Source organism: Enhydra lutris, unplaced genomic scaffold, assembly GCF_002288905.1.
Source record: "Enhydra lutris kenyoni isolate GAN:26980312 unplaced genomic scaffold, ASM228890v2 scaffoldscaffold3, whole genome shotgun sequence".
Taxonomy (NCBI): domain Eukaryota; kingdom Metazoa; phylum Chordata; class Mammalia; order Carnivora; family Mustelidae; genus Enhydra; species Enhydra lutris.
This window is the reverse complement of record NW_019154087.1, coordinates 24,413,279-24,426,594: the sequence shown is the minus strand read 5'-3', so window position 1 is coordinate 24,426,594 and position 13,316 is coordinate 24,413,279. Positions and strand designations below refer to the sequence as shown.

Here is a 13,316-nt window from a genome sequence, read left to right as displayed (position 1 = left end):
AAGACAATCTTATATGCAATTTTACTATTCATTGTGCAATTTCTACTTATAAAAATAAAAATATAAGTATATTTTTAAAGTATAAAAATAAAACCTCTGTACTTTTGTCTCATTTAGTATTATTGACATTGGGATTTTCCTGTGTGACTGGGTTTCAAATTCATGGGACTTTGTTTATGGACAGCAGACAAAAATCTATTTATTTATTTATTTATAGATTTTATTTATTTATTGGAGAGAGACAGAGATATGGGTCCTCAGGTCAGTAAGACTAGTCTGTACATTGTCTTATTCACACCTATTGATTATAAGTTCTATAAGAACAAGTATCTTTGTTTTGTTCATTAATGTATCCCACTTAAAATGTGTGGTACTTAGTAAGTACTCAATAATTATTTATGGAACATTTCCTTGTTCATTCACACTTCAGAACTCTTAGAGTTATTCACTTACACACCACTCTTCTCTTTTCTACTTACCTAAACCCTACTGATTTGAGATAAAAATCTGATCATGTAACTTTTATAATTAAAAACACCTCAATGGCTTCCAGACATTGACAGAATGAACCCAGAATTCCTTAGTATAGCATGTAAAGCCCTTTATGAATTAAACCCGGTCTATAGGCAGACCACCACAGACCTTGGAGTTAGACTCCCTTACTGAGTTGAGCACTCATGTTGGGAATTAGAAGAAAACAGTAATGAATAGGTGGGTATGGAACAGACCATGAAGGCTCTGAAAGATGAAGAAGCTTGAGGCTATAACAAATAGGTAATTACTGTAGGATTGCTGGATAAATGTATTACATTAACAGCAATATCTCAGGGAGACTAATTTGGCTGTATTTTGGAGGATGAAATAAAGATGGGAAAAATGACAACCAGCAAGACTTGTTAGAAAGTGAATTTTATGATTATTTAGAATGATGACATTGTAAATTGAGAGGTTTGCTTTATCCACTCTCCTCTATTTTCCTTTAGTCTTTCCCTTTCTACTATTTTTTCTTGCCAATTCTCTCTCATCCACAGTGAAAGATATATTAAAACAACATATAATAAATAATAAAATTACTTTCCAAGGGTGAGTCCTTGTTTAGCTACTATCCTTTCACTCCTGAAATCACTGAAACTTGGTTTCTGTCATGATACAGAAGAAGAAATGATTCATTTGTCTAGGAGAAAGTAGACAATTTGGGAACACTTCTTTGAAAAGGTAACATTTGGGTTGAGAATAAAAAAGGATGACTAGGAGTTGGCCAAGTGAAGAACTGGGGTTTTCACGCAAATTCTGTGTAAAGACATTCTAGCACACACATTGGAAAGGTGTTTTGATTCTATTTCTAGGGTTTTGGTTTTACCTCGAGGAGATATGCTGAATAAAGCTAGTCTCATTAAAAATCCATTATTTCTTCAATTCAGCCTGGAATAAATGGGGCAGAAATTTTAGTCAGGATGCTATTTTCATTTTGAAAGAATTTTTAGCAGTTGAGTTCACAAGTATCTAACCAGAATTTCTCAGGTTTACAGTCCCTGCCTCATTTTGATGATGGTCTCTTCCATATTCCATGAACTCTGTGAAAACAGGGAGCAAGACTAGTTTGTTTTTTTACTTCCACTACCTAGTGGAGAGCTTAGAACCCAGTCACTACTCAGTAAACTTGGGTGTATTTATGAAAGGCTAAATAAAAAAAAGAAGACATATGAAAAACACTATGAGAAAATATAGAGAAAATAAAGGAGGGGTGCCTGGGTGGCTCAGTTGGTTAAGCGACTGCCTTTGGCTCAGGTCATGATCCTGGAGTCTAAGGATTCAGTCCTGCCATCGGGCTCCCAGCTCCACGGGGAGTCTGCTTCTCCCTCTGACCTTCTCTCCTCTCATGCTTTCTCTCAATCTCTCTCTCAAATGGGTAAATAAAATCTTAAAAAAAAAAAAAAGGAAAGGAAAGGGATGAGTAAATGGTGGCTCTTAAATTTTGGATATGGGTGATTAGGGAAAAAAGATGGTTAACAGTGGCAAATAGTAAATAAGGTAAAGAAAAGTTCTGACTTGGGTATGTGAAATCGAGGTTGCATAGGGTCTACTAAAGATGAAGCATCGAGAAGGCAGTTAGAGATAGAAACTGGTGTTTGAGAGAAGTCATGGCTATAGTTATATTTCTGGAATCATCAACATAAAAATTATAGTTTATGTTATGAGAAAAGATAAACAATTTGAAGAAAAAGGAAAAATGGCAGGAAAAAAATCCTAGTTTTAGTAGGCACATCTATACACTGCTGAAAAAAATTAAATTATATAAACTATTACTAAGGCTTAGAAATACCTGAAGTTGAGATTTTTTTAGGGTACTACCCATCAATTCTTATTATTGCATATGTCTACAATAAAGAGACTGCTTGCTTTCATAGTGTTAGATATTTTGAACTTTTGTATGAAGAGGGACAGAATTTTACAAATGGCACAGGCAGACATTAACTATCATTCTCAAAGGAATTTTAACAAAGAAAAATGACCTTTGAAAACATTATCAATCTACAAAGATATTTTTATCTATATATTTAAAGCAATAAATTGTTTCTGTGGCATTTTGGTGTTTCCGTTTCTCTTTCATGTTTTTAGAGAGAAAAGGGAGGGGTTATTATTTCTAAGATACAAAATACAGTATCTGAAATGGAGTTTGAAATAAAACTGTCACGCTCTGGAAGCTGCGTAATATAGCTCTCACACTAGATAGAATATTTTTTCTCCCTCAAATAAGAGAGATAATGTATATGAATATGAAACACAAAGAAGAGTAGAGATAGAAATTTTTTCAGTGATTAGGGATTTTTTGCTTAAAATTTTCCCAGATGTGCTCCTGGAAAATTGCATGTAAGCTAAATTTTTTTTTTTTTTTTTTTAGAATGAAATCTTTTTTTTTTTTTTAAAGATTTTATTTATTTATTTGACAGAGAGAGAGATCACAAGTAGGCAGAGAGGCAGTCAGAGAGAGAGGAGGAAGCAGGCTCTCTGCTGAGCAGAGAGCCCGATGCGGGCCTCGATCCCAGGACCCTGGGACCATGACCTGAGCCGAGGGAGAGGCCTTAACCCACTGAGCCACCCAGGCGCCCTGTAAGCTAAATTTCTATAAAGAGAGTGATTCTTCCTTTTATATGTAGTTTCATTTTGGAGGTATTTCATCTCTCTTGGCCACAGTTTTCTTGTGTATAAAATAAAGGAGAAGATATCTTATGCTTCTATTAGCTCTAGGACCCTAGGACCTTATTTCTGATAGATTTTCAACCAGCAATGGGTCCTAAAACTTTTACTTACCTTTTGGGACAAAAGTTAGGCATCTGTAGGTAATACTTAATTACATCTGAGGAGTTTCTACTTAAAGAGATTCAGCAATGATTCTAATTGGGAGGCTTAGTAAAGTGTTCGTACAGCATGACTTGCTTTTGCAAACGTAGATGAGTGAGAACTTAAGCATTTCATAGATAGGTGGGAAATATTTTATATTTCACATTGGTTGAAGTGAAGGCAGAGAGATGGAAGTTACCGTAACAGAACTCTAACATCAGTGAATTACAGGGAAAAACAAGGTCAATGAGGCAATGTATGGGAGATGGTGGTGCTGGTGCTATTGTAAATGCTTCTAAAATCTTCTGGAAATAATTTTTTTTTTTTTTTGGAAATAATTTTTGAAATAAAACCAGAACCTGATAAATTTCCCAGGCTGAGGTAAACAAGATGAAAGTTAAAGAAGACAGTGGCTTCACTCAGTTGAACTCCTAAAAGTGGAACTTATGACACCTTCCTTCTGGAATGTGATTGAGCTGCTATTCCACATAGGATGTTAAGGTCAGCTTCAATGGCAGCAGAGCTTCAGGGAGTAGAGCCAGCTGATGACTAAGAGGTCACAGTATTTTAGTTAGTCCAATAGATATTTTCACCTCAAACTCTAATGTCAAGGCAGCTGTCATTCGAACTAGGTTGCTGATTTCATCACCCTTCTCTTTCATTCTTACCCTTTTCCTTATTCATTGAAGTGATCAGCACGGCAATTTTTGCTTAGTGTTCCCTGTGACTTGGGAAATTCCCCCATCATTCTCTTCACTGTACAATGAACACATGTCAAATGAATGCCTGAACAATACTCTTTGGCTGGAAGCTTCAGTAAATTCCTGTGGAAGAAAGTCTTCCAGACTGCCTTCCTCATCCTTATTGCTGTGCCAAGGACAAGGTAAATGAGCTCTCTAAAGTGCTTGTGGTATTAACATTTACTACCATGACTAATATCTAGTGGGTTGTTCAGCTAATATCATGCATCAGCCAACCATTTTTATCTTAATATAATTGAGATGTCCCAAGTGAAGGGAAATCAGTTTTTCCTGTGAAGACAGAAGACTCTCAAAAATCTTATGATAAAGAAAGGATACTCATTTGTCTCTAATCTCAAACCATTTATTTTAACATACTACAAACTATCCAAGATAATTCTTATGAGAATATAGATACAGAAATACCAATGCCCATAATATGCTTACTGTATTTCAAACTTCTAATTTAATGAATTCAGAAAGTGTCAAAACCAATCTAATGCCAGGGGTCATGGAGATGTACTTTAGGTTTATAATATATAATACTTATTTTGGAATATGAACTGATAAGTTCAAATGGTTCCTTTCTAGGTTAAATTGGTTAGAGCCCATTTTTTTTTATATTTTCTGATAGAAAATAAAAGCATTTCAGGGGTAAACTAATTTTTCAATTCATTTAAGATCTGACTAGAGTTCTAGATTCTGAAACATAAATTGGGCATAAATGAACAGAATTTTAGAAGAAAGTCTAAAAAATTACTTGATGTACAAAGTCTATATAAATAAAACAAAAGTCTGTTGAATTTAATAGTGAAAGTCTGTTAAATGTCATAGTGACAACTAACCAAAATTACCAGCAATAATGGGATATATAAATTACTGAATATTTATTCTAGATATAATCTATTTTAAAGTATTAACTTAAAAAAAGTCTTCATAGCCTCCATTTAGCTTAATACAAAATGATACACAGTTAAAAAGTTATCTAAGAAGGGGAGCCCAGATGGCTCAGTGGGTTAAGCACCTGACTTGATTTTGGCTCAGGTCAAGATCTTGGAGTCATGAGATCGAGCCCCACTGAGTGTGAGCCTGCCTGGGTGGCTCATTGGGTTGGGCCTCTGCCTCTGGCTCAGGTCGTGATTTTGGGGTCCTGGGATTGAGTGCCATGTTGGGCTCTCTGCTCTGCGGGGAGCCTGCTTCCCCCTCTCTGCCTGCCTCTCTGCCTACTTGTGGTCTCTCTCTCTCTGTCAGGTAAATAAATAAAATCTTAAAAAAAAAAAAAAAAAAGAGCTTCTCTCCCTCTCCTTTTACACCTCCCTTCTGCTTTCTCTCTCAATCTAAAAAAAAAAAAAAAAAAAAAAAAGTTACCTGGGGCACCTGGTTAGCTCAGTCAGTTAAGCACCTGCCTTCAGCTCAGGTCATGATCTCAGGGTCCTGGGATTGAGCCTCGCATAGGCTTTCTGCTCAGCAGAGAGCTTATTCCTCCCTCTGCCTCTCCCCCTCACTCATGCTCTATCTCAAATAAATAAGATAAAAAATATAAAGTTATCTAAGAAAATGAAAAATATTTCATAAAGGAGTTACAGGCAATATTTCTTATGGTGAAATACATCTTCAAAAAACTATAATGACTATCAGTGTGCAGATATACTTCAACAATTATATACCCTATTAATTTTTTTTAATTCTTTGGTATGTCTGGCCATAATGACAGCCATCTAAATGTGTTCAAAAGTATTTTTTAATAGAAAAAAATAGATACTCTATTGTAAAATCAAATGACAAATTTATCATTAAAACACATGAGGTTGGGGCGCCTGGGTGGCTCAGTGGGTTAAAACCTCTGCCTTCAGCTCAGGTCATGATCCCAGGGTCCTGGGATCGAGCCCCGCATTGGGCTCTCGGCTCAGCAGGGAGCCTGCTTCCTCCTCTCTCTCTCTCTGCCTGCCTCTCTGCCTACTTGTGATCTCTGTCAAATGAATAAATAAAATCTTTAAAAAAAAAAAACCAAAAACATGAGGTTACTTTAATTGAAATGATAATAATACTATAAATGGTAAGAATACCACATAGAATCAAGAATTAACTAACAAATGACAAATGGACATACAAATACACAAGTTGGTAATAGCCTCTTAGGAAAGGTAATTTAAAATTACTTATTATCACATAATACGAGAAATAATTATTTCCTTTCCAGTCAAACAAGATACAAGTAATTTTTTGGTATCTTAAATTTAACTGAAATTTATGTTTTAGCTTTGGCTGGTGAATTTTCAGTAAGTTTTCATTGATCTTTAATCTAGTTAATTTGTTTTTTCCAAATACCTCTCAAAATCACAGGATTTCACATTCCATGACTTCTTACAGTATTTCCATCCAATCATGAGCAAGGACTTTAAAATAAAATATCTCTGGGGCACCTGGGTGGCTCAGTGGGTTAAGCCTCTGCTTTCGGCTCAGGTCATGATCTCAGGGTCCTGGGATCGAGCCCCACATTGGGCTCTCTGCTCGGCTGGGAGCCTGCTTCCCTCTCCCTCTCTGCCTGCCTCTCTGCCTACTTGTGATCTCTCTCTGTCAAATAAATGAATAAAATCTTAAAAAAAAAAATCTCTGGCTTAAACTAAAGGTTTCTGATAGAATTGATACCCTTTACATAAGCAGAAATTATGACAGACTCCAGATTTAGAATGGACTCCAAAAGCTGAAACATTATAAAAAGACAAAGCTCAGGAGTCAAGAGTCATGGGCTATCTTTGCTTCCTACTGAATATCAGGACAACATGCTGAAAGACATTTGATAATATTTTTAAGATAATATTTTAAATCAGAATGCATAATTGTATACCACGATGAAATTTATCTCTCAAGCCAAAAGATAATGAAATATTAGAACATTGCCATTAAATCTAGGTGTAAGATAAAAATACTATTATCACTGTTGTTTAACACTGTTCTGGAGAATTAGGTGAAGTAAATAAATAATAGAAAGATAGAAGGTGTATAAAATTGAAAGAGAGGTAAAATTATCATAATTTGCAGATGACATATAACTGGAAAATCTGACTAATTGAAAACTATTACAATGAGAGAACATTACCGTTATCAAATAAATGATGATAATAGTGAAAACTTACAGGTGCTTACTATGTACAGCAATGTTCTACATATATTAACTCATTTAATCCTCTCAACAATTCTATATAATATCATCATCTCTATTTTATGGATAATAAGTAAACAGGTCACATAGCTGGTGTGGCAAAGGTAGGATTAAAAAATTTGAAGCTATATTCTTAATGGCTACACCAAACTGTTTAAAAAAATCAGTACTGCCTGTAAAATCTTTCTACTGGTATTTAAAAAATAGCTAGAAAATAGAATACAATGATAAAATATCCCAATTATAATAGCAATAGAAAGGTTAACACAGAAATAATTCTATCAGAAATATGCAAGAAAACTTTAATATGCCACAGAGGACCTTCAAAATAAGACAGGATGATATACCTTGTTTTTGTAAAAAATAAAACTCAATATCATATGCTAATTTTTCCTATTGTAATTTTAATTCAATGATAATATGAATATCAAAATGATTTTTTCCCCAACAAATCTGTGATATAATTATAACTTTAATAACCTTTTGGTACTGGAAAATAAATAACCTGAATGAAATGAATACAACCTAAAAAAGATTCAGAAATACACATAAATTCATGCGAGAACTACCATAAGGGCATTTAGAATCAATGGGAACCATTTATTCAAGTAAACAAACATGTTAGTAACCTTAGACTAATTCAAATATCTATTTGATAAGTATAAAAGTTTAAAATCTATTAAATCAAGTCTGTCTGGACTCTATTCTTTGCTAAGTATTTATTTTACTTAATTTCTGTAGGATTTCTGAACAATAATCTTTAATTCAGATACATGTATTCTGGAATAATATCAGCTTAACAGGGGTATCTAGGTCCTCATTTTGGCTTTGGGGGGAATAAAGAAAGAAATAACCTTTAGCAATGATTCTCTAGCAGAGGTGAGAATGCTGCAGATAAAAGCTGCCTTTTCCTTTTTCATTATGCACCTTACTTTCTTAAATTCTGTGTTAGCATCTGTATAAACCAGGTTAACAAGCTGAATTTTTAGTAGACTTACTTCTAATATGTCTTGTTTATTTATTTTGCATATTTTATAGGATATCCTGGAAGAAAAGCCAGGAAAAACAAGGACAATGATACTTTGGGATCATGAAAATGATTAGAATCACTGAATCCTGTATATAACAACTGGGCTTGTTGTTGCTAGCCTTTTGACAGAATTGTGCCAGAATCCATTTCTCTTTAAATACCATGGAATGTCACTGATATATGAAATGACATCCTTGAACTTTGAGGTTGCATAAGGAAGACCTCAGTGCAGGACCCCAGATATTCATTAGCAAGTTGGAATTGTGCTATCTGTGCCCATCACTCTTCATGAAGAAAATATGTTCTATGGACTTACTGGTGGAAAAACATTGCTACAGGAGGTGTCTCAAATCAATACTGAATTAAATCAGGCTGCAAAGGAATAAATACTGTCACCAGTGTACTTTCCAAGTAACTGCAATGTGGATATGTTAATGTTGTGTCAAAGCATCGCCTGTCTTGATGTCTGTAGTGAACTGGGCCATTGTCTCAGATCAGATCAGCTGCCAGCTTGGGCCAATCCTAAGTGGGATACTCTACCCTATATCATAAGAATTGTTATTTTCACCAAAGGGGATAATAATTCATATTTATTTTCTTTTGTGTTTCTCACCAAGAAATCCACCTCCAATACCCTCCTACTCACAAATTCTAAAGATCTCTCTTTTCCTTCTGAAGAACCTTCCCCTCCACCCTGGCTCCTCAATCTTCCTTAACATAAGACACTCTAGAAATCTGTTAGTGTTCATTCAGTCATTGTATGATTTTTTGTCTGGCTCTGGAAATTGTTTTTGTTCTTATTTCACTTGCTGTGTTTACAGGGCACTGCTCCATTCACAACATGTGCATACTGAAATCTTGTGTGAACTGAAATCTCCACATCTGAGAGGTAGCATTTATTAATTTGAAGATTTAGTATGAGGAGACTCAAGAATTTCTGTAACTCAGAGGAAACAAATATCTTTAATATGTAACTATGAATTTTCATTTCCTGGGATAATTTTACAAAAAAAGGATAATAGTAAATGTTTAAAAATGCAGTGACAAGATATGTAATCATGTGAATATTTCAAGCTTCAGAGAGCTGCAGTGAAATAATCAGATTTTTTTAAATGAGAAAAATAGGAAGGGTCACCGAGAAAAAACAATGATAAACATGCATCACTAATTTAGTTCCTTGACCTATAAATAAAGAATTATCCTTGAGTTATTTTATTACATCTATTCATTTATTCTGTTTCATTCTGCAAAACATTTGAGAGTTTGGTTCAGTTTACCCTTCTAAACAACCTAATACATGTTTTTATCCCTTCCTGATATATTATTTCCATCTGCCAAAATAGTCTTCTGGTGTGCTGAATTAAATTACACCCAAAATTTGGAACCAATATACTATGGGAAAGGAAGTTTGGATAAACTGATAATGATCTTGCTAACTCTGGAATTAAGCTTGTCTTAAATAATACTTTAGACTGGAAAACGAACAGCATGGTTGTAATAGGGGCAAGGCTGGGGCATTGCTGATCTTTCCCTTCATCTGAACTATGTATTCTCAGGCACCTTTCAGCATGCACCCTCAATTAGTAAGCTGTTTTGAAAAGATGCAGTAAACACTACTATGAAACAAAGAAAACTTCTTTGTAACTGTAGAGTCCTTAACGAATTAAGTCATCAAGTCCTTAGGATGTACTAGGTGCTCAATAAGTGTTTACTGAATGAATAAAACTTAGTCAAAAGTCTCTTAAAATGGAGAAGAAAAAATGAAGAGTAAAATTAAAGTGATTTTTAAAATTATTACTTTTGATCTTGGCCTTTCCTTTATCCCTTCCAACCTTTCTCTTGGTTCTTTACATTTATTCTCTTGAAGAAAAACTGTTCATACTTTTCAGTTTTCAGGGCAGATAACATTTTGTAACTTTCAATTCCTGATGTTGTCCATGTTGTATGATTACAACTGTGTTTCTGTGTTTATGCTTATATATACTCATGTGGTGGTACTCTGTAATTATTACTTCAATTGTGACACACTTTCTCAGTTGATTTAACAGGGTTTTCTTTGACTGATTTCAAGGGGGAAAAATACCAAAAACTATTAGTAGGAAACATAAGGTTTTTGGGTCCTGTATGAATTTCTTACTCTTAATTTATTTCCACATGAACGGCCTTTGAAATTTCACTATTGTAGGTCAGTATCTCTGATTAGGAACTGCTTTCACAAAGCAGAACAAGAAGGGGTGGAGGAGAGAGACAGATTTTTAAGCAGTAAAGAAAACAAAAAGAGGCTAAAAGAATGAATAGGCTAAGATTGCAGAGTAATGAAAACAGGTGGTAGTTTTGGTTCATGAAAGGTAAGTTAACTTGACAAAAGAGGTTAGACATAAATAACTAGAGCATAAGTAGAGTAATATAAAAAATACACAAAGAAATCAATACAAAAAATAATACCATAACCACAAATATGAATGTTTTATCATAGAGATTTTTTTCCCATTATGAATGAACATTCCTGTTTATGCTCAAAGTCATGAAAAAATTGTATGCACATATCATGTTAAGAATCACTTACGGACTTTAGTAAAAACAGATTCCAGGAGCCAACCTTCAGAGAAATTATTTAGTAGATATTTGTGAAGTCTCAAATATGCACTTTCAATAAGTATAGAAGGTTTTGGAGACCACTCTTCAGATATGTTGTCTTATAGGAAATAGAGTAAAACACTGGTTAATTTGAATTAACCTTTTGTTAATTCACTCAAAAAATAATGATTATTGGATAATAATAATGATCACGAATGGTTATTTATTGATATACCAGGTATGACAGGCATTGGAGATATAGTAAAAAATAAGAGATAAGCATATAATATATAAATATGTAATTATAAATACAATGCATCCTATGAAGGAAAATTAGAATGCTTGATGAGTAATGAGCTGTGACTAAGCAATTGAGGGCTTTGTTCAACTGAGAGTTAACTGGTGTAAACTTATTTGTGGTAATTAATTCAACTAAATACACATGTTGAGAACACAGCATTTCTCAGACACTGAATTAGGCCCTGGGGGTTGAGAGATAAGAATGGTTCTTTTCAGTACCAAGATGCCCTTCAATGGAGGAATGGATAAAGAAGATGTGGTCCATATATACAATGGAGTATTATGCCTCCATCAGAAAGTATGAATACCCAACTTTTTTATCAACATGGATGGGACTGGAAGAGATTATGCTGAGTGATATAAGTCAGGCAGAGAGAGTCAATTATCATATGGTTTCATTTACTTGTGGAGCATAAGGAATAACATGGAGGACATTGGGAGATGGAGAGGAGAAGTGAGTTGGGGGAAATCGGAGGGGGAGACAAACCATGAGAGACTGTGGACTCTGAGAGTCAAACTGAGGGTTTTGGAGGAAGGAGGGGAGCCTGGTGGTGGATATTGTGGAGGGCATGTATTGCATGGAGCACTGGGTGTGGCACATAAACAATGAATCTTGGAACACTGAAAAAAATGAAATTAAATTAAATTAAAAAAAAAAGAATGAATGATTCTTTTCTCAATGTATCCATAAACTATTAGAGAAGAAAATATGTTATTATTTCAATTATTAAGAAGTTACAATACATCAACCATATGCTAAGCAATGAGGACACAAAAATGAATAAGACACAGTCCTTACTCTTCAGGATTTCTTCTAATAAAGGAAATGGAAGGCAAATATAGAAAACTTAAGTAGAAGTATGTATGCGCTATTCCTAGAACTAAAAGAAATCTAAAGCATAGAAAAATATGAGGGAACAATACTGATGGAAGAATGTAGCAAAGTTGGCAAGGGAAAGATCATGCAGGGCCTTATAGCTAGGAGTCTTGGTAAGAATTTTGGTTAAAAAAGATTATATTGAGGGTTGGCCAGAATCCAATACAGCTGGTGTCCTAAAAGGGAAATCAGAAATTTGGATACACAGACATTCAGAGGAAAGTTGATGAGGGACAAGATGGCCATGTGACTGGAACGATGCATTTACAAGACAAGGAATACCAAGGATTATTGGCAAATACTAGAAGCTAGAAGAGGCAAAGAAAGATTCTCCTCATGAGCCATCAGAGAGAGTACATGGATCTTCCAAAAACTTGATTTTGGACGTTTAGCCTCCAGAAGTGTGAGATGATGAATTACTATTGCTTTAAGTAAAATTAATAATAATAATAATAATAATAAGATTATGCTAGTTTAAGCATGAAGAATAGAGAGGAACAAGAATGGATATAGGAAATTATCGTAGGAAAGCAGGTAAAAGATGGGAAACTTGACTAAAATGATGTCATGAGAGATAGAAGTGAACAATATTTACGAATAGGGCTTTCTGACTGATTGCATTTGGAAGAAAAGGCAGGAGTCAAATGAATCTTGCTAATGACTTGAATAAGTGGGGGAATGATAATGGTGATTACTGATATAGAGATTTCTGGAGGAGGAGCAGCTTTAAGGGGGAAAAAATTCAGTTTTGGTCATGTTCAATTAGAGGTTACTTGTAAAACATCCAACGATGTGGAGTGTTGAGTAAGTACTGGATATGTGGGTCTTTTTTTTTTTTTTAAAGATTTTATTTATTTATTTGACAGAGAGATCACAAGTAGGCAGAGAGGCAGTCAGAGAGAGAGAGGAGGAAGCAGGCTCCCCGCCAAGCAGAGAGCCCGATGCGGGCCTTGATCCCAGGACCCTGGGACCATGACCTGAGCTGAAGGCAGAGGCTTTAACCCACTCAGCCACCCAGGCACCCAATATGTGGGTCTTCTAGAGCTAATGAGAGATGCTTGAGCTGGAACTAAAAACCGGAAGCCATGGTAACTACATGATATAAATATAGAATACTGTGTAATATTTTTCTTGTGTGGGAACAGAAGGAGGCCTACACAGAACCTGAGGAATGTCATATTTAATGACATAAAAGGACAGGTGGAGACAGTGAAAGATAATAAGTAGAGATAACAGAAAGAAAACAAGGAGATTGGGGTGTATGAAAAAAACTCAGGAAAAATAATG

At 34.8% G+C, this 13,316-nt stretch overlaps 1 protein-coding gene across 4 annotated transcripts in view; it reads right to left on the bottom strand.

Moving 5' to 3' along the window:
* Positions 1-13,316, bottom strand: part of LOC111154891 (TBC1 domain containing kinase) — a 207,720-nt gene that overhangs the window by 35,605 nt on the left and 158,799 nt on the right. Inside the window, exon 24 of one of the 4 annotated variants that reach the window (XM_022514864.1) lies at positions 1,377-1,422. The exons of the other annotated variants lie outside the window; for them this stretch is intronic. Within the exon in view, the coding sequence (XP_022370572.1) occupies positions 1,405-1,422 (18 nt within the window). The 3' untranslated portion in view covers positions 1,377-1,404. Of the gene's footprint in view, positions 1-1,376; positions 1,423-13,316 lie in introns of those variants that run through there. 4 annotated transcript variants of the gene reach the window in all.